The sequence below is a fragment of the Bacillus rossius genome, chromosome 7 (assembly GCF_032445375.1).
Source record: "Bacillus rossius redtenbacheri isolate Brsri chromosome 7, Brsri_v3, whole genome shotgun sequence".
NCBI classification, from domain to species: Eukaryota; Metazoa; Arthropoda; class Insecta; order Phasmatodea; family Bacillidae; genus Bacillus; species Bacillus rossius.
In genome coordinates, this window is record NC_086335.1 from 69,798,552 (window position 1) to 69,826,122 (window position 27,571).

The following is a 27,571-nucleotide window of genomic DNA, read 5'->3' on the forward strand; positions in this document are numbered from 1 at the left end:
TAGAGATTCCTGAAAGCACTTAAGGCTCTTGCACTCCACCTTTATCTTCATTTCTCCGCCATATAATGTTACGGTCACCTCTCAAATTTCACAGTTTTCTTGTGACGAAGAGAAGACTGCGCGTCTGTTTCAACTCCTAATAATTTAAATAAAAAATGCTTTTATATGAGTGTGTACCTATATATATCAAAACCGCATTGTGTTTTTCACACAGCTTAAATATCTATTACTTAGCAATTAGTCGACAAGTAGTTAAATTAACATCATATATCTTAAAACATTGGATGATTTGAACCTCCCGTTCTAGTTTTTTTTGTCGCCCACCCGACAGCCGATAGATGGCGTCACATGTCGCACAAAACATGGTTTCAGTTTCCACTGTAAGAGTCTCACCTCTATATCTCCCTTGTTCTATGGTTGGTGTAGCGTGCGCGCTGGGAATCCTTCTTTTCACAGACGAGAGAGCCAAACTTCCGATCGTGCATCTTCGGTTTTTTTGTTCATTGTAAATAAATATGGTGGTGTTGATAAAAGGAAAGACCATAAACAAGGCAACGGTAGTTATTTGTAATTGTTTTTAGAGGAAAATACCTAATTGTGCTACAAAAATTCTTCTATTTAATACAACTTGCGGAGATACGAAATTCCAACACGTTTACGAGAAATCGCCGTTTATTCATTAACTTACATCTGTACATTGGTGCGGCCGTCGCCATATTTTTCGTTTGCCGTGTGTCCGTGAATGTTAATTTTGGACAACTCATGATAACTAATGGTCAATTAGGTTAGGTTAGCTACATTATAAATACTTTAAAACATTGTGGACGGTTGATTTTGGTTAGGATAGCTACATTACAGATACTGTGAAATCATGTAAACGGTTTCCTAGCGCTGGATAGCTACATATTAAAAAGTTATTTGCTAAGCAACCATAAAATTATTTTACAGTATTTTTAATGTAGCTATACTTACCTAATATAACCAACCATCCAAAATGTTTTAAAGTATTTATAATGTAGCTAACCTATCCTAATCGACCGCAAAATTTAATGCCACACCGGTTTATACAATGAGATAGAACGGCGTATGACATATGAGTAAGCTACATCCCAAATAAATACACCTGTCGTGGTACGGAAAAATAAAAAAGCGAGCATGAACTTCGGGGAACTTCGGGTGTGGCTCTCTCGTCTGTGAAATGTAGGCTTCCCGTGCGCGCGTCTAGAGAAGCCACGCGGCCTGCGCCGTGACCTTCTGCGCACGTCACGTGGTGGCACGTGGGGTGACGTCACTCGACCTTGCCGCGCGCTCAGGAAGAAGACCGCCTGACACATCACTCCCTCTCCTCTCCCCTTCATCACCTTCTCCTACTTCACTTAACTTCCTCATCCAGTTTTACAACACAAGCAAAAAAGGCAACGGAACAACGCGCGGAGTTTTCAGAGTGTGGCAACAGGGAAAACCTGAAACTGCCAGGGAATCTATGGAAAAATCTGGTATTTATCAGGGAAATATATTGTTACGAGTGGGGAAACAGGTTCGAAAATGGAAACTCCAATATTAAATACAGTTTTATTTATTAACCTTTATTTACTCTATTAATTTAAGTATAACCCTTAAAATGTCTGCTCACTAATCAATCACTCTTTCGTTCAGATCTCAGTTCACTCTCCCCGCTGGAGCTCGGCTCGTCTCGTCTCTTACCACTCACCTCCGTCCCAACTCACTGCCTCGCGCCACTCACTCGCCCGCCGCGATGCACAGAGGCCCGATCATCACTCGCCCTCTTCGCTTCACTCTGTTGGAGGTCGTGGTCTCGCGCCCCTCTGACGCGACACTCGAAGCTCCCAGAACAACGGCGTGCTGGTTACGCCACTCCGCGCGGCGGACTCCGGGTTCCCGCAGAACACTCCAGAGGGGGGACTAGGGGATCGGCGACAAAGCGCGGAGGGAGGGAGGGTAGCGAGGCCGAGCCGCTAATCCGACAAGGTATGCGCTGCGTCAATGGGCCAATGGAAGGCCCACTGTCCCTACGCTCCCAACAATGTGCTAAGTCATTCCGTGTCACCAAAAAAAAACACTTACTAAATATGTGTATTTTTTTACCATATACCTTACATATTTTATACCATATAATGGCGATATATTCTTGTGTGGCATCAAGCGGCGACAGGTTGATTTTGTTTTGAAATTTTCAAGGAACAATATTTTAGTGAATTGTGGTTGGATAAAAAAGTTATCGTGTTCATTATAAAGTTTAAACCTTTTGTTTTAAAACATCGTAGACTGTATTTTCCTTCTTTACTAAGTACTTTATTGCAATAATGTTTCCGAGTTTGTGGATATAACTATGGATCGAGACCGTGAACACATTAACGTACCCATTAAGTAACGTAAATAAGTTCAGTGGAATAAGTGAAACGAAATATGTTTCTACAGCAATACGCAAGAGCTCACTGGTCACCGCGCCATCTCACTAAAACTTCCCGTTGTGAGTTCATTGTTTACATAACTCGTTCATGTAGCTCTTACAGTCGTAGCATCGTCCTGGTGACATTACAGGGTTATTTCCTTTGGCTTGTCATTTCAGTCAGACATGTATATAATTAATTATTTAATTTATTAAGATAATCAAGATCAAGTATAATTATTAAAATAATAAATTTACACACACATTTATAAAAAATACAGAATACTGAGTATTAATTTAATATTTTCAATTTGATTGAATTTATAATTTATTAACCGTATTGATAATATCACTCCAATCCTTTTATTATTTTATTTCTTTTAATTATTTGCTGCAAAAACAAAGATAGTTTTTTTATTACCCCAATTAAGTATATATTCTAACGTGCGTACATAAATACAGTCACCCATTTATTTATTTATTTATTTATTTATTTTTCCAATAAAAGCAGGATTGAAAGATGTCGTTTGAATGGATCCTGTTTGTTCAGGCTGTCGAGTGCTTGGAACGGTTGCTCTCGAACTGCCGACAATGTCACCTTCCGGCAAGTGTCTTTGGGAGGCTGCCCGCGTCCTTGGCTGTTGCAGTTTTATAGTCGCTCCTTCCCTTTCTCTCTCCCCTCCGAGACTTCCCGCCTCCCTCCCCCTCCCACGCCGGGATAGAACTGGGACTATTTCGGAACCGGCGAATACAGCGGGAGTTGCAGCGAAGCATCCTGTAGGTGCAGTCCGCTGTCCTTGGAGCGACCACGCTCTTTTTATCCGAGCGAGATATGCGACCGAAAATGCCTACCTTTTACGCTCACCAGACTCAAGGTAGAGCCAGTCCAAATGTGTGTCCAAAAAAACATTTTTAAAAGTTTTCAAACTTTCCCCCAGCGATTGTTGTTGGGAGAGGGGGGGGGGGGCAGATAGATAGAGAGAGAGAGAGAGTGAGAGAGAGAGAGAGACACTCGCATTAACTGTGAAATCTGAAACTGATCCTACCTTAGGAGGCCATAGAAGGTCAATAGTTTGATCAAAAGGGGTGGGCCAATCGAATGACGCGCCCTTCAATCAACCCGTGAATGTGTTGATCCGTATATGGAAGGTAGTTTACTTCTGTTGCGTCAAACGGGTTCCTAGAGGGTCAGACAGACTCGACTCAATTGATTGACGCAACCTTTTGATCTTAATGATTGGCAGTGTAGGGCCTGTTTCACATGAGTAATCGTTAGAGACCTGAAAAATTCGCGGATTCATTTCGTGTTATGCTAAAATTCAAATAATTATACCTTAGTGCTGCTTCTGCCATTGGTTTACTGTTAATCTGAAGGACTGAGGGCCAATTAGAGACATATCACTCATAGAAGCGTCGAATCACAGGCCCACACAATCGAGACGACTCACAAGTCAGCAGCCAATGAACAGTTGGCATTTGACCGAGTGTGTAGAGGACATTGGAGTCTATCCTGAAGGTCATTGAACCAGCCTTTTTTTTCCGGTCTCTAGTAATCGTGCTTAGAAACGCCACTGTCGCAGGTGTATTTCAGGAGTGACCTCGTTAGCGCCGACAGCCACAGGGGCGAGGATCTCCTCGAGAAAGGCGTGTGGCTCGACCTTGTGGCCGGCTCAAGGTCACGCGCCAGAGGGCATCGCTCCCGGGACGTGTTGACACGCACGCACGGAGCGCAGGGCTTCACTGGGCAACTGCTGTAGCGTGAGAGTGGCGTCTGCTCGCGGGAAACATCCGAGAATAGCTGAGGCCGGACGAGCAGTTTTATTTCAGCATTCCGTTGTTAGAAGAGTGAAAATGGTTAAAATAGCGTGTTTCCAGAGCAATTTTTGGGCATGAAACATCCGGTAGAGATTCTTGAAAGCACTCAAGGGAATCTTGAATTGTTTGTGTTTGCATTGGTCGTATCTGTGTTTTCTGCTGCGTGTATCATTCATTCTGTTATCGGTGCAACAAGAACGCGAAATGATTGCGTGTGTTACGTGGGTGCCAACCATATTGGTTTCAAGTGTTTTGTTTTGTATCAACGATATTATTTTTAGTATGAAAATGTTTTTTTCTCTTTGGAGTGGAGCACATAATTTTATTTGTTATTAATAGTGACCGACTCCTATAGTTAATTTCTCCTGTAAAATAATAATTAGTGGTTAGCATAGAATTATTATTTTGTCAGAATTACTGCTACTGTAAGAATACTGTTAATAGACATTAATTTATGGTATTAAAAATCATCAAATAGTAAAAATTGAAAAATATTAAAACTAATTATGATTAAAGTTGGTATACAAAATAAAATTTTTAATGTTAACATTATAGGTTGTTACAATCCGGCGACAGAGGTCTCCATTAACTGTGTACTGCAATGTGAGCGTGAGACAGACTATAGAACTTTTTTTTTTTTTTTTTTTTACTTTTTTAGGTTGTGGAGTACTTAGTATTGAATTAAATATGGAGCTTCCCACATCATATTTCAGCGTAAATCAACAAACACCTCTAGAATCCAGAACAAGTTATTTTTAATGAAATTAATTATTTTAAAATAATATACAAACACAACTATGGTTTGTACAACTACACTTACGATTTGTAGAATCACATGTGTTTTAGGGCCAATGACGGTGTCAGAAGTAACCGCTGAGCATTAGGTATTCAAGTGCAGGAAGAGTTTATCGTCAGATGGTTTTTGCGAAATTCAACTGCCTCTGAAAATTTCGTACCTGGAAACTGTGTGCAAGTGTGTGTGCAACTGTGTGCAAAGGTTTGTGCCGCGCCGTCTCCTCTGCCGGTTCCCCCACCACATACCTCGCAATTTCCTCTCATGCGATCGTAATTTTATTAACGCTTGAAAATTGTTACCATCCTCAGCAAAGAAGTTGCACTTAAAAAAAAAAAAAATTCTACACTGCAAACATCACATTTGATCCAATGTTCTGGGCGTCTAACCAATAGAGAAAGGAAAAAATCGCGGGTTCTTGACCTTCAGGATAGACTCCAATATCCTCTACACACTCGGGCAAATGCCAACTGTTCATTGGCTGCTGACTTGTGAGTCGTCTCGATTGTGTGGGCCTGTGATTCGACGCTTCTATGAGTCATGAGTCTCTAATTGACCCTCAGTCCTCCAGATTAACAGTGAACCAATGGCAGAAGCAGCACTAAGGTATAATTATTTGAATTTTAGCATAACACGAAATAAATCCGCGAATTTTTCAGGTCTCTACTAACCAATATGTAGAGACCGGAAAATTTCGTGAGTTCATTTCGCGATAGGCTAAAATACAAATAGTTATACCTCAATGCAGCCACTGTTATTGGCTCACAACTCACCTGGATGACTCTTGGCCAATGAGAAACGCCCAACCAAAGCTGTATCGAATCACATGCTGCTACGTTGGGACGTCTCACAAGACAGCAGCCAATGAGTGGGTGGCATTTGACCGAGTGTAAGTAGAACTATGGAGTTCTTCTTACAGGTCATTGAACCCGCGAATTTTTCCGGTCTCTACCAATATGGCACAACAATTAACTGAAGGGGTGGAAAAAAAAACACTCTCCATATTATCATGCGGGCGATGCCACCCCATGAGTTTCACAACCTCCAGTTTTATGTCTAGTTTGGTTTAGGTTTTGAGGACTGGTTATTATTGTTCTCGTCTCTCGGGCAGCGGGCAATGGCTGCGCCCGCTTCTCGGGACTCCTCGGGACACGTCGGGTCTCCTCGGGACTGCTCGGGACTGCCTGCGCCGCGGATTGGTAGTCAGCGATGCTAACCGCAAGGCCACGAGGCCATAGTTAGTCATGGCGCCAATCGCTGCCATGGCTGGCCAATCCCCTCCTAGCGCATGATGCATGCTACCCTCTTCCTGCATGGCTAATCCCAGCATGACTAGGCGTATAGGCTTCGGCCTGAGACGCACCTAGGTCCCTCCCTAACCCGGACCCCTCCAAAATACTAGAGGTGGGTTGTGACAGCAATTTTCGGTATCTGTTCCAACCTGATACTGATACAACATTGTACCATGTTACAAGTCTCTGATATTTCTGTATCAGACGGTCCCAGGAGGCAACAAAGCTCCGCGTACGCAGACCGTGCGACCGGAAGGAGAATCTGATACATTATTTATCACGCCTGGTAATTCTCTACCTCTGATACTCTCATGATCGTCTGATACAACCAGTATCAATCAGTTCAACATTCACTGCAGTTCGTCCTGGCCGTGTATCACCATGTTGCGGGCTGTCATGCTTTGTAGTTAGTATCTTTATAGTGAAATAAGGAATGGATAAGTGCACGAAAAAGACTTCATTTGTGTGGAATTTTTTCACGGAAAATAATGAGTTTGCTAATTGTAATTTGTGTAAACAAAAACTGAGTTATAAATCATCGACTAATCTGAAGAAACATTTGAAAAAACATTGATATAGTATGCTCACTAATGTACCTATCTGTTTTTTTATTTTTGATAAAATCGTGAATTTTTAATGTATAAAAACACTAGTTACTAATTGTTTTCGAAAAAAGAAAGTCCATATGTTGATTACATCTGTTATTAGTGTCAACTGAGAATTTATTTGCATTTTCATAGCTGTTAGGTGCACAAATATAAATATTATATGTATCTTGTATTAATGTACTTTTTAATATTTAAATTTCATTAGTTTTATTATTGAACGAGACGGTGCACGCACTGCGCACTGAGCGTACTTTGAAGTAGGACAATAAACAAAACGTCTTGTAACCAGGGCTGCCACTCTGATATTCATGAAAAACCTAGATAACCTACAAAAAAACCCAGACACATGGGTAAAAAACCCAGATGCGTCTAAAATGCTATCGTTGAAAATGTTTGCGTACTAATTCAAAAATATAAACATAACTGGTTTTAATATAAAACAATTAATTACCTTACAAGACTGAAAACGGTTAAATACAACCAATACAAGAAAATTACACTGCAGCAAAATGGCTGTATAAGTAATTCTTGGACCAGCACATATAAAAAACCTACAAATATATACATGACAAAACAAACACCATCACTGCATTCTTTAAACCGGTAATTGTTTTTATAAAACTGCATAATGTACGTTAGTCTTTATTCAGAGTCTGATTCTACAAGATTGGTTTGAAGGTTAATTGTTGCATTGGTTTTGTGTTCTGCAAGCCTCTTTGAAGAATGTGTCTAATTTAATATTCGACTTAGCTTCTTGAAAACTAGTTTTGTGTTTATATGTATTTTTGTGTGTGAAACACATAGACTTGTTTGCATTTATCAAACAGATATTGCAACAGATACAGTAGCTACTACCTTTATTATTGTTTTAGGTATAAAAATAATTAAAATTATAAAAAACCTAGAATTGTTGGAATTCATTATTTAAAAACCCATAAACCCAAACACCATTGGAAAAACCCAGATCTGGGTGGAAAAACCCATGAGTGGCAGCCCTGCTTGTAACAATATCGCTTTGCGCCTCTCCTTCAAGGCTTCAACGCCTTCCCCTGCGCTTCCTCCCCTACATTCTTTCCCTTCTTTATCCCTTATTCGTCGTTCCTGTTCCCTCCCCTTTCACAAGCTCCGCCCAAGTGACCGTCATCTGCGATCGGGTACTGCGCTCATTGGTCGTGGTGTTGTTCCAGGTGAATTCTGAACTGATACTAAAGTCTCTGATACTTTTCAAGTGTACTCGTTTGCCGTTCCTGATACAGGCGCGTATCAGTGACAAAGTATCAGGTTGATACTTTTCGACCCACCTCTACAAAATACACTTAGTTTTAGTTAGGTTAGGGAAAAAAAGAAATCGACGATGACTACGTGCCACGCGCCACGCGCTGTCGGGCAATGGCCGAGCCCGCTTCTCGGGACTCCTCGGGACTTGTCGGGACTGCTCGGGACTTCTCGGAACTGCTCGGGACTTCTCGGAACTGACTGCGCCGCGTGACGACTACGTGCCACGCGCCACGCTGTCTCGATGCGCCGTCAGGAGACCGACTGCAATGCTGGAGCGAGGAGTGAACGACCGCGACTGCTTCAACAGTCGCCTCCAACTCTCCGTACAACTATGTTTTTACAGGCTTTATTTAACTGTACATGTTTGTTTTGTTAGTTTGTCTGTTTAGTTCTAATCTTACAAACCACTTCCGCTTGAACTAGAGAGTTGGAATTTTACATACTTGTTCGGTTCTGATGACAGTAAATTTATTTGATACACAATTCTGCCATTTTGAATTTTGGTCGCCATCTTGAAATCCGTTATTACTATCAGAAAATGGGGGGAAATGGTAACATTTATAGACTTTTACTAAATTTTAATTTAAATAAAAATCTTATACAAAACTTATTTTGCTATTTTGAATTTTTACACCATCTTTGAATTCAGTAATTAACGTCGGAAAATTTTGACACGGTTATAGAAATTTACTTATTCGTACGTATAAAAACGAAGACTCGAAGGTCTTTATTGTGACTGCTGTGTGTAGACGGCGGACCGCAGCTATAAAAATGCACCTAGTTGCTTTGGTCGCTCGCATTGTTCAGTTCGGAATACTGAATGATGACCTTGGGAACTGTTTAAAACAGTGTGCGACCGCGCACCCTGTCACACACGCGGCCCAGTAGTTCCGAGAGGCGTGTAACAGTGGCCTATATAACTAGAGATCGATAGTTCACGTGCTGAGCATTGTGGAGTCGGGCCGAAGCGATAGTGTTTTCCAGGCATCGTTCAGCCAAGTCTTCGTTCACGCCTTCAGGCATAAAACAAACACAAGCGTGTCATTCATATAACTTCTAAAAAACAGATAATTTTTATTTTAAAAATATCCTTATGCGATAAAAAATATTTCGCGTGTAAAAGTAAAATACGTGCACCGATGAAGTTGAAAATACAAAACGAATGCTGCCGATTTAATACTTAGCAGGCTGCTGGTTATTTTACACCATTGTTTTATCACTAGAGACCTGCAAAATTCGCGGATTCATTCGGTGATAGGCTAGAATTAAAACACATATACCTCTTAGATAATTTTGCTATTGCATTGGCATACTGTTCATCTGGACGAATCTCAACCAGTTATAAACCCTCAACAAAAGAAGGATCGAATCACAGACAAACCAGCTGAGACGACTTACAAGTCGGCAGCCAATGAACTTGCGTTACTTGCCCGAGTGCACAGGGGAATGTGCAGTCTATCCTGAAGGCCATCGGAACCGCGAATTTTTCTGGTCCCTACGCATTGATTCGTAGAAAGCAGCTACGTAGATATTTGTCCGGGCGAGTGTCTGCAGCACAAACAGTGACACGCACTACGGCACAGTCAAATGGGAGCAGCTGCTCGTACTCCTCGGCGTAACGCCTTTTGCCACGTCTTTAAGCATAAACTTATTAAACAAGTAAATCATGTCCTTCGGCTTGATTACGCAACATACCTTCGATGGATTGCGTCCATACATAATACGTGGATATAAGAAATCGCCGACATGACGAATCGAAAAACGGCCTGATGTTGTAGGCATTAAGTTTATCACTGATGTTATTCGTAGGGATTGGAAAAATTCGCGGTTTCCATGACCACTAGGATAGACTCCACGATTCTCTATGTACTCGGGCAACTATCACCTGGTCATTGGCTACCGACTCGGGACACCTGTTTTACTGCGATTCTTATGATTCGACACTTCTTCTGTTGAGTGTTTGCCGTTGGCTCAGAGTCCTTCAGGTAAATTGAGGTCCAATCACTGACGCAGCATTAAGCTAAACGAGTTTGTATTTCAGCCTGTCTCAAAAGGAATCCGCGAATTTTTCCGGTCTCTAGTTATTCGGCTGAGCTTTTTAAAAATCCACTGCCAGTGATTTCAAGGCAGCCAGCTACAAAAATAAGTGTCATCTCTGAAGCAGGCGAGGGTAAAAAAAAAAAGTGTCTCTGTCAAAACCACGCGTAGCGATAGCAATGTTAAATTTCACCCGCACTGCTCTAGCTGGCAAATGATGTCGCAATCGAGTATTGGGTCTTACTGGCCAAAGTTTTTTTCAGATGTTCTCTTTACCGGGGTTCCGCGGTGTGGTACAGTGCACCGCCCGCGAAGTAGCTATCCTCTCCCCCACTCTCTCTCTCTCTCTCTATTTCTTTCTCTCTTTCTCTCTCTCTCTTTCTCTCTTTCTCTCTTTCTCTCTTTCTCTCTTTCTCTCTTTCTCTTTCTCTCTTTCTCTCTTTCTTTTTCTCTCTTTCTCTCTTTCTCTCTTTCTCTCTCTTCTCTCTTCTCTCTCTCTCTCTCTCTCTCTCTCTCTCTCGTCACGTCTCACTCAGTCCGCGCCGGCCGACACAAGCAGCACTCTCAGGCGTGACGTCACTCGCCTCGACGCCCGCGCTCCCAAGCGGCAGTTGCGTGAAACAACCAACTCGCAAACGATATATACATATAATATACTGCATAACCGCTAAATTTGTGTGTGGAAAAATCATAACCCCAGTTTCTGTTGTAAAAATTTACACGAGCACAAGCAAAGCGCACACAAGATTTTGTTTTGCAGCCGTGCTTATTTCATTGCTACCAACATAATTTAACATTGGAAAAAATGTTTTTTTTTTAAGTACCCCATTCATACACCATTCCATTCATTCTGACTTAATAATGTTCATGAATATTATTATTTTTTTTATTTATGTTGATATGTTCAAGACATTTCATTGTTTTCCTTTGTATTGAGATAGTAATAGTTAGAGACCGGAAAAATTCGCGAATTCATTTCGCGATAGGCTAAAATACAAATAGTCATACCTCAGTGCTGCCTCTGCTATTGGCTCACAACTCACCTGGATGACTCTGGGCCAATGAGAAACACACAACCAAAGCTTTATCAAATCACAAGCTGCTACGTTGGGAAGTCTCACAAGACAGCAGCCAATGAGTGGGTGGCATTTGACCGAGTGTACGTAGAACTATGGAGTTCATCCTGCAGGTCATTGAACCCGCGAGATATGCATGGCCCTAATAATAGTTGATGCTGGCGTGTCTCGACAGCGGGCACATCCCGCCCGCCCGGGCGGTGGGTATCGACCCTGGCAGTGAGTATCGACCAGGCGCTGTCGCACCCCGGCGCTCAGCTGGCTTCCGTCCGCCATCTTGGCATCTGCACCGGCGTCACTCGCCCGCGCACGGGAGAACTCTGGCAACCTAACAGCGACGAGTAGAGACCTGAAAAATTCGCGGATTCATTTCGTGTTATGCTAAAATTCAAATAATTATATACCTTAGTGCTGCTTCTGCCATTGGTTTCACTGTTAATCTGGAGGACTGAGGGCCAATTAGAGACCCATCGCTCATAGAAGCGTCGAATCACAGGCCCACACAATCGAGACGACTCACAAGTCAGCAGCCAATGTACAGTTGGCATTTGCCCGAGTGTATAGAGGATATTGGAGTCTATCCGGAAGGTCATTGAACCCGCGATTTTTTTCCGGTCTCTAGCGATGAGATTTATCCGCGAGAAACAACGAAAAAACAACTGCTCTTAATCATGGCTGTCTCGTGTCTGTCTCGGGTAACCTCGGCTGGATCTCGAGCAACTGGGTGACCGAGGGGTCCCAGTGATGTGAGAGGTATGGGCCGTGTCGGGACTCACCAGGCCCTGGTGGTGTCCTGGGGTATTCGGCGGCTGGGGGTTCTCCTGTTGGGATGGGTTCCTCAACCTCTGTGCGTAGCTGTTGGCCTTCAGAACCGTGCCGCGTCTGAATAGCGTAATCATTCCAGGTCCTAGGGGCCCATGGTAATGATGGGTTGTTAAACCCACACCTGCCACGTAAAAGATCCACCATACGGAAACATACTCGGATTCAGCCCTTCAGGGAGTATGTAATGAGTAGAGACCGGAAAAATTCGCGTATTCATTTCACGATATGCTAAAATCCGAACAACTGTACCTTTATATTGCTTCTGCGATTAGCTTACCGTTTATCTGAAGGATTTTTGAGCCAATGGAAAACCTTAAACCAAAAAAAGTATCGAATCGCAAGCGTCCCAGTTGACAGGTGTCATGAGTCAATAGCCAATGAGCAGGTGGCATTTGCCTGAGTGTATAGAGGGTTGTGGAGTATATCCTGGAGGTCATCGAAAGCGCGAATTTTTCCGGTCTCTAGTAATGAGCCCAGGTGAGCACAGATAATAGATATGAGAAATCATGTCTCATGCCTTGTCTTGTGAAACATTAGGATAAACAGCTCGCAATTGTTTTAGCAGGGTAGTTGGAAGATGCAAGGTGGCGGGGATCCCGCAAGATCGCATTATTATTTCTGTGGTTCCCTTGCTGACGCAGTGCGGGTGTTCGAAGTTTTTACGTGTTGTCCGATCTACTCTGGAAACTTTCTCGTCCGTGCCAGCCTTCAACACGGCGGTGCCGAAGTCTTACCGAACTGTCGTGGATCGCGTAGTCTGGCTGGCGCTCTGAAAGGTCCTTATTCCGGTACGTTCGTGCCGGATTAGCGAACGTCAGTTTAGTTTCAAAGGGAATACCAAAGAACAATCAGTAAACATCACAGCGGTATTTAAGAGGCCTGCCTCTTCAGGGGTGTTGCGTCAGTGAGGCGGGACGATAAGCGCGACGCTCGCTGGAGCTTCTAGCGCGGTGTCGCCCCTAAGCGCAAGGCTGTGAACTGGCGCGCGGTTGTCTCGTGAAACTTAAGCGGCGACCGTTACATCATAAGGCGGTGATATGAAGATAAAGGTGTAATGCAATTCCCTTGAGTGCTTTCAAGACTCTTGTACCGGTCGTTTTGTTGTTAAAAATTACTCTGAACAATGCGTTTTAGCCATTTTAAATCTTGTAAAAATCAATGGCGGCTCCAGGAACACCTCTCGGGAAGGGCTCACACACTGGAGGATGCAGTTAACAATCATGACATTGCCCTAGGGATATTCACAAAATATATGGTCTCAAATAATGAAATTTAGTATTTCCGTACAAATTTTGATTGAAAGAAGAGTTCAGTACATTAACGAAAGTATTTAAGTTAACATTAATATTCCCTAGAAAGAAATAAGAAGTAAAATTTGGGCTCGGAAGGGGCTGTCGCCCCCTGCGCCCTTCCTCTGGAGCCGCGATTGGTAGAAATACGGGTTTAAAAACTTAATCCGGGAACCAGGGTTTAAAAACTTAATCCGGGAATCAAGCCACTTTTCAACCCTCAGCGAACTCTTAAATTCTTTTCGAAAAGACTCCACAAAGGGCCCCCCACCTGAACACGCGGCGCGCGGAGCTTCAGGAAAACCAGTGAAGGTGTCGCCGCGCCAGGGAAGCACGCTGGGTTGCTGTCAAGTGGGTCGCCGCGGTGCCCTCGGCTGGCGCCGGGGGGGGGGGGGAATAAAAATAAGCCGTGACGCCGGTGGTTGGCTGTCCGCTGCTGCGTGTTGGCCAACAGCGACGAGCGACGCGCGACCGTCCGTGCTGACCTGGGCCCGCCTGCCGGGGGCGACGACCCCTCAGTCCCCTGTACCGCGCCCTCGGGGTCCCGGCGCGATGTGGGCGCCAGCAGGGCTCGGGACACAGCCAACTGTCTGGTCAGCTGAGTGCGGTGGTGTCTATGCTGGGTCGGTGGTCCCAGCCGCTGGACTAACACCCTCCCGATCAAACAACAGGGAGTGATCCCTAGAGACCTGAAAAATTCGCAGATTCATTTCGTTTTATGCTAAAATTCAAATAATTATACCTTAGTGCTGCTTCTGTCATTGTTTCACTGTTAATCTGGAGGACTGAGGGCCAATTAGAGACCATCACTCATATAAGTGTCGAATCACAGGCCACCCAGTCGAGACGACTCACAAGTCAGCAGCCAATGAACAGTTGGCATTTGCCCGAGTGTATAGAAGATATTGGAGTCTTTCCTGAAGGCTATTGAACCGAACAGTTGGCATTTGCCCGAGTGTATAGAAGATATTGGAGTCTTTCCTGAAGGCTATTGAACCCGCGATTTTTTCCGGTCGTTAGGCCGATCCCTAACAGTTCTGTTTATTTAAAAGCTCTGGAATGTCTAATCAAAGAGAACTGGAACGATACTCCCACCCTACCCTATTAGGGCGCATATGTGGGAGGGGAACGTGAGAATGCCGGCCGTAAGGTCGGAATATATCTGTGTCGCACCCTCGGGCGGCCACTGCAGTGGTCTCGACATACCTGGCGGATACCTGCCGAAAATGTGACCTTGTTATCGACCAACAAGCATAAAAACGAAAAAGACTTAAAAAAAAATAAATACTTGGACCTGATTTTCGAAATGGTCGAGACGACATAGTGTATTTTCGCCGGCCTCCTCGTTCACCTAACATAACACCATGAGATTTTTTTTCCTTTGGGGCTTTATGAAAGATCGTGTCTACGTTCCGCCGCTACCTAATGATTTGCCAGAGTTGAGACATAGAATTGATGAATTTGACTTTGGGTTGGATGCGTGCCGTACAACTAAAGGTGCATATATTGAACACTTGTAAGAAAAACTGGGGTAGTTTACCTTCAGTTTGAAGTATGATTTTTTTTAAATAGTCTAAATTAAACTGTTATAATAGACCATTGAAACTGGGACATTATTTTATGGACACTCTATATAACTTTAAAAAAGGGGGTTGTCTGTAAAGTCGGTTTACGGACGATAATTTTACGTGATAATGTCACAAGAAAACATTGATGAAAAATTGCTTACTTTTTAATGTTCAAATATTATTTACAGGTTTTGCAAATTTAATTTAAATAATTTTTTAAAATATTATCACGAACAATTCGTTAAAGAAATAAACTGAAATCAAATCAATGTCAATAAATTGTTTATTTTAAATGACGAAATTGGACAAATAAATCAAATTTTTTAAATTGCTGCTTTTAAAAAGCCCACCTTAACCTGTTTGACATTATAGAAAATATTCTCGCACGGTGGTTGGCCGGTTCTTGCACGCTCGGCTCAGGCGGAACGTGGCAATGAGTCATGCTTAGAGACCGGAAAAATTCGCATTCATTTCGTGATAGGCTGAAATTCAAACATGTGTACAATTCTGCTGGTTCTGCTATTGGCTCGCAGTTTAACTGGAGCTCTCTGGGCCAATGAGAGACTATCGACCAAAGAAGAGTCGAATCACAAGCTACTCAGTGGAGACGCCTCACAAGTTAGCACCCAATGAACACGCGTGTTTACTTGAGAAATGCAGAGGATAATGGAGGCTATCCTAGAGCTCATTGAATCCGCGAATATTTCCGGTCCCTAGTCATGCTTTTTTTCGTGCATGCAGCCGACGTTCATCGATTTATAAGACGTTATCACGTCAAAAAAAAAGTATCAGTGTACAGACTCGCTACTGTGGAGCTAACGCAAAGCTGTTCACCTTCTCGCTGGCTGTTAAATGGGCCAGGCAGGCTGCCGGGGGGGGGGGGGGGGACAGGCTGAATGTTGGGCTGGGCCAATGGCAGCTCGGCTGGTTGTCTGCCAACCCCGCACCGTCGCCTGTTGTGTACCTCTCTCTCTCTCTCTCTCTCTCTCTCTCTCTCTCTCTCTCTCTCTCTCTCTCACACTCACTCACTCACTCACTCACTCACTCACTCACTCACTCACTCACTCACTCACTCACTCACTCACTCACTCACTCACTCACTCACTCACTCACTCACTCACTCACTCACTCACTCACTCACTCACTCACTCACTCACTCACTCACTCACTCACTCACTCACTCACTCACTCACTCACTCACTCACTCACTCACTCACTCACTCACTCACTCACTCACTCACTCACTCACTCACTCACTCACTCACTCACTCACTCACTCACTCACTCACTCACTCACTCACTCACTCACTCACTCACTCACTCACTCACTCACTCACTCACTCACTCACTCACTCACTCACTCACTCACTCACTCACTCACTCACTCACTCACTCACTCACTCACTCACTCACTCACTCACTCACTCACTCACTCACTCACTCACTCACTCACTCACTCACTCACTCACTCACTCACTCACTCACTCACTCACTCACTCACTCACTCACTCACTCACTCACTCACTCACTCACTCACTCACTCACTCACTCACTCACTCACTCACTCACTCACTCACTCACTCACTCACTCACTCACTCACTCACTCACTCACTCACTCACTCACTCACTCACTCACTCACTCACTCACTCACTCACTCACTCACTCACTCACTCACTCACTCACTCACTCACTCACTCACTCACTCACTCACTCACTCACTCACTCACTCACTCACTCACTCACTCACTCACTCACTCACTCACTCACTCACTCACTCACTCACTCACTCACTCACTCACTCACTCACTCACTCACTCACTCACTCACTCACTCACTCACTCACTCACTCACTCACTCACTCACTCACTCACTCACTCACTCACTCACTCACTCACTCACTCACTCACTCACTCACTCACTCACTCACTCACTCACTCACTCACTCACTCACTCACTCACTCACTCACTCACTCACTCACTCACTCACTCACTCACTCACTCACTCACTCACTCACTCACTCACTCACTCACTCACTCACTCACTCACTCACTCACTCACTCACTCACTCACTCACTCACTCACTCACTCACTCACTCACTCACTCACTCACTCACTCACTCACTCACTCACTCACTCACTCACTCACTCACTCACTCACTCACTCACTCACTCACTCACTCACTCACTCACTCACTCACTCACTCACTCACTCACTCACTCACTCACTCACTCACTCACTCACTCACTCACTCACTCACTCACTCACTCACTCACTCACTCACTCACTCACTCACTCACTCACTCACTCACTCACTCACTCACTCACTCACTCACTCACTCACTCACTCACTCACTCACTCACTCACTCACTCACTCACTCACTCACTCACTCACTCACTCACTCACTCACTCACTCACTCACTCACTCACTCACTCACTCACTCACTCACTCACTCACTCACTCACTCACTCACTCACTCACTCACTCACTCACTCACTCACTCACTCACTCACTCACTCACTCACTCACTCACTCACTCACTCACTCACTCACTCACTCACTCACTCACTCACTCACTCACTCACTCACTCACTCACTCACTCACTCACTCACTCACTCACTCACTCACTCACTCACTCACTCACTCACTCACTCACTCACTCACTCACTCACTCACTCACTCACTCACTCACTCACTCACTCACTCACTCACTCACTCACTCACTCACTCACTCACTCACTCACTCACTCACTCACTCACTCACTCACTCACTCACTCACTCACTCACTCACTCACTCACTCACTCACTCACTCACTCACTCACTCACTCACTCACTCACTCACTCACTCACTCACTCACTCACTCACTCACTCACTCACTCACTCACTCACTCACTCACTCACTCACTCACTCACTCACTCACTCACTCACTCACTCACTCACTCACTCACCAAGGTCGTGTCGACGTGTTTGTTTACCTTTCTGCCGCGAGCTGCAGGTACTGTGTCAACACGCGTGTGTCTGTCTCTCTAACACACTCGAGTTAAAATTACTCTGTGTGTGATTACTAGAGACATGCAAAATTCGTGGATTCATTTCGCGATAGGCTAGCATCAAAACAACTATACCTTCGTACCGCTTCTGCGATTGGCCCACATTTTATCCGGGGAACTGTGAGCCAATGGGAAACACTAAACCAAGAAAGTGCCGAATTACGGACAGCCTAGTTGAGACGTCTCACGCGTCAGTAGCCAATGAACAGGTGTCATTTCCACGAGTATTTAAAGGACTGTGGAGTCTATCCTAGAGGTCAGTGAATCCGCGAATTTTGCAAGTCTCTAGTGATTACTAAAGACAGGAAAAATTCGCGGGTTCAGTAACCTCCAGGATAGACTCTACTACACTCTACACACTCGGGCAAATGCCAACTGTTCATTGGCTGCTGACTTGTGAGTCGTCTCGACTGGGTGGCCTGTGATTCGACACTTCTACGAGTGATGGGTCTCTAATTGGCCCTCAGTCCTCCAGATTAACAGTGAACCAGTGGTAGAAACAGCGCTGAGGTATAATTATTTGAACTGTAGCATATCATGAAATGAATCCGCGAATTTGGCAGGTCTCTAGTGATTACGCTTCCTTATCATTTAATTGTTGGCTATGTTCAGGTGCCTCGAAAATAATTTTTTAATGTGCATGGCGATAACTGTTTTTTCCTTTGAAAATGAAAACCTAGCTAGCACCGAAGATACGCTCTTCGAATTATTTCTTGCGATGGGAAATGATGATTCAAATCATCTATCGAAGTTTTTTTTTTTTTTTGCTAGTGTTTCCAACACGCAGCAACTGTTCCACGAGTTGTGGTGTCTCAGACGACGCGGTGCACAATGCGGCGTGGTACTGCTCATGTGGCAACAGCGCATCTCTCCCGGTTCCGTCTCTTGTGGGCGGAGTCTATTGTGGTGACTGTCAGAGACAGCTGTAGTTCACCAACTCGTTTCTTGCCAAGGCATGCAGTTTGCGGTCCTAGACTTTACGGGGCCCTGGGCTACTTACATATATGGATTTCTCCCGAGGCATGGCAATAAAGGGGGGGGGGGGGGAGTGCATAGCGCCATGCCGTTCCCCCCCCCCCCCCCCCTCCGATCCTTGAATATTTTTTTAAATTTTCTCCTCATTCCTTGTCATAGTTTACCAACTTACTTAAATATTATTTTACTGCAGTGCTATATGCTATAGATAACAGGCCGTTTTTTAACCACAATTAAAATTCTCAAAATATATCAATTCTAAATGAACTAAAATGGTATTATAAAATTTAATTTGGCCCTCCCCTGACCATCACTCTGTATCCGCCTCTGCGCCCAGGAAATTTGAAAAATTAACAATTTCAAATAAAAGTTTTTTCAAGCCAACCTGGAGCGTAAATTTGTACGATGGTTTTGCTAACTTGTGTTAAATGTTGATTTTCTTTCCGGATAAATTATCTCCGTGTCAGTTTAGTAAATGCTGTGCGACCAAATTCTGGTGGAACCGCGTAATTATATACGTGGTAGAGACCGGAAAAATTCGCGAGTTCATTTCGCGATAGGCTAAAATACAAAACGTTATACCTTAGTGCTGCCTCTGCTATTGGCTCACAACTCACCTGGATGACTCTGGACCAATGAGAAACACCCAACCAAAGCTTTATCGAATCACAGGCTGCTTCGCTGGAACGTCTCACAAGACAGCAGCCAATGAGTGGGTCGCATTTGACCGAGTGTACGTAGAACTATGGAGTTCATCCTACAGGTCATTGAACCCGCGAATTTTTCCGGTCCCTAATACGTGGCAATTCAATATTTGAAAATTTATTTTAATATGAAAATTCTGCCCGTGTTATGGTATTGAAGCATAATATATAATTTTTTCATTAATTAATATTTCGTAACCTTAAAATGTAATCTCATTGGTAGAGACCTGCAAAATTCGCGGATTCATTCGGTGATAGGCTAGAATTCAAACACATATACCTCTTAGATAATTTTGCTATTTGCTTACTGTTCATATGGACGAATCTCAACCAGTTATAAACCCTCAACCAAAGAAGGATCGAATCACAGACAAGCCAGCTGAGACGACTCACAAGTCGGCAGCCAATGAACTTGCGTTATTTGCCCGAGTGTACAGGGGTATGTGCAGTCTATCCTGAAGGTCATCGAAACCGCGAATTTTGCAGGTCTCTAGTAATTTTTTTTTTATTACTATTCCGCGCATTGTGGAAGCAGCAGACGCGATGGTGAAATATTCCGGCGAATCCGTCTCCGTTTTGTATAACGGGCGGGCGTAACTTATCTCGGAGCGACATAACGTAGCGCCCGGGTGGTGACGCAACTGGCCTTAGCGGCCCGTTGCAACATGTGCGTCGGCGCGAACCGCTCTCGGGCGCTTCACAGTCGGGCGAGGTCAGAGGCTATCTGCGTGTCGCAAACAGCTTGTTTGTGCATTTCGGGAAGTTTCCCCCGATCTCATAACGTGTTATGCATGTTGTCGACCGAGCACACCCCTCCTGGCACACGGTCACACCTTCGCTTCCAACCCCTCCCAGCGCGCCGTCTCTAATAAAGTTCGAGGATTATGACTAGAGACCTGCAAAATTCGCGGATTCATTGACCTCTAGGATAGACTCCACAGTCCTTTAAATACACGCGGAAATGACACCTGTTCATTGGCTACTGACGCGTGAGACGTCTCGACTAGGCTGTCCGTAATTCGGCACTTTCTTGGTTTAGTGTTTCCCATTGGCTCACAGTTCCCCGGATAAAATGTGGGCCAATCGCAGAAGCGGTACGAAGGTATAGTTGTTTTGATGCTAGCCTATCGCGAAATGAATCCGCAAATTTTGCATGTCTCTAGTTATGACTAGGGACTGGAAAAATTCGCGGGTTCAATGACCTGTAGGATGAACTCCATAGTTCTACGTACACTCGGTCAAATGCCACCCACTCATTGGCTGCTGTCTTGTGAAGGTGTCCCAACGTAGCAGCCTGTGATTCGATAAAGCTTTGGTCGGGTGTTTCTCATTGGTCCAGAGTCATCCAGGTGAGTTGTGAGCCAATAGCAGAGGCAGCACTGAGGTATAACGATTTGTATTTTAGCCTATCGCGAAATGAACTCGCGAATTTTTCCGGTCTCTAGTTATGACGTCACCGTAAAACGTCACCGTTTGTTTGGTCAAGTCGGTCTGACCTGAGTTGCCATCAAATATTTCGCATGTAGGACGGGATCTAAAATAAGTTGGATGTCGCACGCGACAAGCCAATCAGAATCGTGCCTATAGCGGAAACGGAAATGAAATCTGTTGACGTCTCAGCGATCCTTTAAAATGGCGAAGAGAACATGGCCGATTAAAGAGGTTAAAAAATAGTTAAATGACTATAATAATTAAAATAAGAATGTAATGTTGCAGGCGCGGGAAACAATTTGAGGGACGGTAAAAATAAGTTTTTTTTTGACGTGATAACGTCTTATAAATCTATGAACGCCGGCTGCACGCACGAAAAAGCATGACTCATTGTTACGTTCCGCCTGAGCCGAGCGTGCAGGAACCGGCCAACCTCCGTGCGAGAAAATCTTCTATATCATGAAACAGGTTAAGGCGGGATTTTTAACTAATGATTCGTGATTAAATTTAAACAAATTATTTAATTTTAATTTGCAAAAACTGTAAATAATATTTGAAAATTAAAAATTTAGCAATTTTTCAATATTTTCTTATGACGTTATCACGTAAAATTATCGTCCGTAAATCGACTTTACAGACAGCCCCCCCCCCCCCTTTTTTAACGTACGGTAATGATTAGATCGTCAGGAACACAGGTCAAGGCGAAATTCAAGTTTATACTAACTATTGCAGTGCACTTTAAAACATTAGGACCATAAACCAAAATACTTTAGAAATAGATTTAAAACTTGTTGAAAAATATACGGTATACTTTAACTCACGTATTACTTCGGTAGTTATAATAGCCGTAATAAACTGCAAAACCCACTTAATACGTTTAAATAAGAAAAGGAAATAAAAAAAGGACAAAGAGCCCATGTCTTTGAAAAAAACTTTAGTATTAGTTGCATGATGTGCTGTTTTGGAACTTTCAATTGATAATCTTGAATTTGTATAATTTGTACGATGTGTGGTGGGAACTGGAAAAGGGGGGGAAGGGTGGGGGTGGAGGGAGGGGCTATAAATGATCTGCCCAGAGCGCTAGCCGCACCCCCCCCCCTTCCCCGAGTGTAGTCTGCAGGTGTGTGCCAGTAGCATGGGGGAGAAACTCTAATTACCGAGACTGAGACCTAGTTTTTTTAAGTAGGTATGGGCCCGTCCGCTAGATAGTAGTTGCTGACATAACTACATTAATTTATTAGGAGAAGTAATGTATAAGCTATTATCAGGCAAACAAACCAGTGAAAATTCACTCTATTTAGGTAGCCACTAATTTTGTGGGTGTGTGATAACAATGAGTTTTTGCACCTCCTACTACTTTATTTATTACATGACGGTTTATTACAAAACAGCATTAAGTATTTTCGCATCGATTAAATTAGTTTTGCGCCGCCAAGGAGATAACTTAATATAACCAAAAAAAACGGTGTGGCAGGGTCTTCACGAACATCTAGCTCTTTGGGGTGCGAACCGCATGTTCAAGTAAGAAATGGACAGGGCTTGGTACTTACTGAAGCGACAGCCAGGAGCACAAAAGCACAGGAGCACAGGAGCAAATAAGCACAGGAGCACTGGACCACAGGAGCACATAAGTACAGGAGCACATAAGCACTGGAGCACAGAAGTACAGGAACACATAAGTACAGGAGCACATAAGCACTGGAGCACAGAAGTACAGGAGCACATAAGCACAGAAGCACAGAAGTACAGGAGGACAGGAGCTCAGAAGTACAGGAGCACAGGAGCTCAGAAGTACAGGAGCACAGGAGAAAATAAGCACTGGAGCACTGAACCACAGGAGCACATAAGTACAGGAGCACATAAGCACTGGAGCACAGAAGTACAGGAGCACATAAGCACAGAAGCACAGAAGTACAGGAGCACAGGAGCTCAGAAGTACAGGAGCACAGGAGAAAATAAGCACTGGAGCACTGAACCACAGGAGCACATAAGTACAGGAGCACATAAGCACTGGAGTACAGGAGCACATAAGCACAGAAGTACAGGAGCTCAGAAGTACAGGAGCACAGGAGAAAATAAGCACTGGAGCACTGAACCACAGGAGCACATAAGTACAGGAGCACATAAGCACAGAAGCACAGAAGTACAGGAGCACATAAGCACTGGAGCACATAAGCACTGGAGCACAGAAGTACAGGAGCACATAAGCACTGGAGCACATAAGTACAGGAGCACAGAAGTACAGGAGCACCTGAACACATAAGCACAGGAGTGCAGGAGCACAGCAGCACAGAACCACAGGAGCACAGAAGCGCAGGAGCACGAACAGGCGGGACTGCAGTGTCTCACTACCCCAGGAGGTTATGTCGCTCGCCGATCGGACCTCAGCCTTCATTACATTCACAGCTCGTCCAGACATGGCACCCAGATACCACCATGCACCATACACATTACCACGGAAACACTTGTGTTGGGATTTTTAAAAAGTGTTTTTTAAGTTAGGTAGTTAATTAGCACGTATTAATCGTTGCAGGTACCATTCATGGTAGTCAAGTATGTTTTGTCATTATTTATTGATAGTCTTTTTTAGTGAGCAAGTAAAGGAACATGGAAAAACTTCCTTTAATCTGCAATTAAATGTATTTTATTAAAAAAAAAAAAAACGAACTAAGTTATGTTTACCTATTTAGTTATGTTTACCTATGTTTGAGAACCCTAAAGAAGACGCCCGGCTAGCGACACATGCTGGTACCTGAGCAGGCGGAAGGCAGGTGGGGGGCAGAAGGCAGTGGGCGTCACGTGACCACTCTCCCGCGCTCCGCGCTGTCTCCTGCGGCGATTGACGTCACAGCTCTTATAAATACACGCCACGCGCCCCTTCGTCCAGTTGGGGCGTATTTTTAACTGATCCAACTGTTCCATGCCGCCAAATCGGACAGGAAGTAGTTCCGGATGCCCGTGTCTTGCGAAACTGCTTCACTGGGAAATTGTTAAAAAAAATGGATTGGGGGGGAATGATTTAGCTTTTTTCCCTGAGCCACCCGCTGTGGTACGGGACAATTTTGTGATTTGGTATGAAAGAAAGTCCGCCGCACCTAAAGCACATTTCTTCCAACCAAAATTGAGTACAGATAAATTAAAGGGGCTTGTAAAACTATTTGGGCGCAAACGGTTTCCCAGGAAGCCTGTCATGGTTGAGCCCCGCTGGAAGCTAACATTGTGGAGTGTTCACGGCGTATTGTTGAACATACGCCATTACTGATTACACCGTATGTCATAAGAAACCTCATCGACAGACCAAAAAAAAAAGACAAATATGCAAAAACTAGGTGTCGAATCAATCTCCCCCATTGCAATAATCATGCAAAGAACATACTGCGGTAATTTTACTAATATTATAAATATGAGAGTTTGGATGGATGGATGTTTGTTACTCAATCACACCAGAACGGCTGAACGGATCTGGATGAAATTTGGCCTACAGCGAGCTCATAACCTGGATTAACACATAGACCACATATTAATATGAGATTCCATCCCTCTCTTTTCTATGATTCCATCCCTAAGGGAGTGAAAAAGTGATAATTTCATTTTATAACAGAAACAAATTATAGGTCATAGACATACAAATAGTGAGTGTCATTTCTCTATGTTTGCCACACGATCATACACAAAGTAAGGTCTGGCAAATTAATATTTTTCTCCTTGGTGAGACCAGCAGTGGAGCTCGCAGCGGCTAGCAAAATAAAGGCGCTAATAACATTTGTGTTCTTTACTTCGTCAATAGATAAAGTTGCCTTGCATTTTAAACGCACCATCGTTTGATGCGTTTGTCATGTCTTTAATTTTCGTTTATTTGTGCCGTATGCGTTCCTATACCATTTATCCGATTGCGATAAAATTTTGGTGAGTTGTTATGCGCATGTCCGTGAAGGTTTCTGAGACGGTATAACTATTTTGCAATATTTGGAGCACGAATCGTTTCGACGAAGTTCGTTCGCGAAGTGTCTCTCTTCTTGTACTTGTTGTCATGGGTAGTTATTTGTGACTCTAGTGCTCGCGGGTGAGTGCTGGGATGTGTGGTTGAGAGTCGAGGAACGAGGCCGGGCGAGTGTTGTCTCCCTGCAGCCGGACTCTTTGTTTTTGCAGTCGTGGGTTGTGAGCACTCTCTGCCGTGCACGTGTCCCGAGCTCGGCTGGAAGACCGCGGCACGTGAGTCGGGCCTGGCCCGCCCTCAGCACACGTGGACACACACGTGGACACACACGTGGACATTACACGGGGAGCTTGCGAGTTCAACCACCGCGCGTCGGGGATTGAAGGCTGAAGCGGACAATGTCCGCCGTCAGGCTGAGCTGCGCCACGCTCTTGGTTTGCAGTGCACTGTTGCCAGTTCCACAACCGGGTCGTCGACATTAAAAATGTCTTTTTGTACGCCATCTTTAATTAATTATAAAATGTTCATTTTTTATTTTTGCTGTTTGTTAACTTTTCTAATACCATAAAACACGTATTTGTATTCATTCTGAAATAAATAAAAATTCAGTATTATTTTTTTATTATTATTTCACTGGAGAAACTATTTATCAGTCGGTAACTATTTAAACAAGAAAGTTATTCCATTAAACTATGTGCTTTGCTCAAACACAGCCAAATTTTTTAATATTAAAATACATGGAAAAATTATTGACAAAAACGTTGAAACCAAGATGGCGTATTTCAGTTGCGTCTTTTTAGAAGTAAAAATTAAATATTATCAGATTATGCTGTTAATAAAATACAAGAAAACTTATTTCTAAAATTCTCATTTCAATTTTTTTCTTTATATAATACAATGACTTGATGTAAGTTTTTGGACATACGCCATTGCTAAGAACTTTTTCTGTTGAAGAAAAACTAATAAATAAAATAAATAAATAAAAATAAAAATAAAAATACTCAAAAAAAGATACAAAAAACACACAAAATTAAGCAAACAATTGCTGTTGTCAACAAGGATATGAACACCACAAAATATTCCGAAACAGGAATATGGTCAGCAAACAAAGAAAAAACAAAGAAAAATGTACTAAGAGAACGAAAAAATCCCCACAAATGATGACAACACAAAAATATTGAAACCCAAAATAATTCAGCACAACAGTTGAAGCGAGACAAAAAACATGACAAAACATGTGTGTTTTTTGTATCTTTTTTTTGTATCTTTTTTTATTTTTATTTTTATTTATTTATTTTATTTATTAGTTTTTCTTCAACAGAAAAAGTTCTTAGCAATGGCGTATGTCCAAAAACTTACATCAAGTCATGCACTCCCATTGCACAAATCTTTTACAGATAACAAATAATACAATGTTTCAGATAAATTAAACATTTTTTTCGTTATATTATAAAGTTGGGTGTAAACATTGTGCTCCGTGGTGTATATCTGGCAACAGAGCACGCGCATCGAAACAAGGACGGCGCTAATGGCAGAAATCGTGCGCTGGAAAGAGAGAGAAAATGCACGCTGCAAACTAAAGAACGAGACCCGCAACAGAGACGGTTACTTAAGCGGAGAAATTTGATTGCCCGCGGGACTTTTTGACACTCGTAAGCTGAAGCGGCGCCATTTGTTGAATTCGCAAGACGTCCCAGCTGGTAACCAGCGCACACGACGGCTCCAGGCCAGCCAGTAGACAGCAGGCGTGTGTTCGTGTGCATGGTTTGCTGTGTTTAGTTCTAGAGGGCGTGCTTCTTAGTTGCGACTGCGTTGTTCGAACACCACTAAAATCCTGAGATTGCGTTGTTGCTGAGCTTATTAACTTTTGCCATCGCACAGCATGTAGGACTTGGCTGTTGTTAGAGACCATGTCTTGTGCGAGGTGGTATTTACTTCATTCTGGGACAGGGGCGACATCAGACTAGCCACGGACTCCTGTTCTTCGTCATCATTCCATTCATCCCTTGTTCATCCGTTCAACCCTTCTTACTTTGTCCTTCATCCATCAGTTTTCCGTCTGTTCGTCATCCAACCAGCTGTCAACCTCTCCTCAGCCGTTATGCTCCACGTGACCGAAATCCGATCTGCAGAGTTACAGCGCTGCCATCATTCGGTGCGTAAACATTTTTCTTAACATTTTTCCCCCCCAGATTGTTGGAAAAATATTCCCTTGATAACTTGGTTCTTGACATTAGTAACATTTGTGTTGGGGAGGCTGCAGAACTTTTTCTTTATTTTAAGTTTTGGTTTGTTTGCCTGCTGCCTGCTCCCTCTTCACTTCAGTATGATGTCTTAGCAATCGCGGTCAGAGCATATTTAAGAGGGAAATAAAAAAAGGTTGCGGATTCAACATCCACCCCCGACTAGACTGTTGGAGAAACTTGCGCCGTTAGCGCTTACAATAATTTGTGGTATTTTTAAGTTTTGGAATT

At 43.6% G+C, this 27,571-nt stretch overlaps 1 protein-coding gene across 2 annotated transcripts in view; it reads left to right on the forward strand.

Moving 5' to 3' along the window:
* LOC134534328 (pyruvate dehydrogenase (acetyl-transferring) kinase, mitochondrial) overlaps positions 1-27,571 on the forward strand; it is a 51,014-nt gene that overhangs the window by 8,690 nt on the left and 14,753 nt on the right. Inside the window, exon 2 of one of the 2 annotated variants that reach the window (XM_063372723.1) lies at positions 25,310-25,372. The exons of the other annotated variant lie outside the window; for it this stretch is intronic. Within the exon in view, the coding sequence (XP_063228793.1) occupies positions 25,310-25,372 (63 nt within the window). The remainder of the gene's footprint in view (positions 1-25,309; positions 25,373-27,571) is intronic. 2 annotated transcript variants of the gene reach the window in all.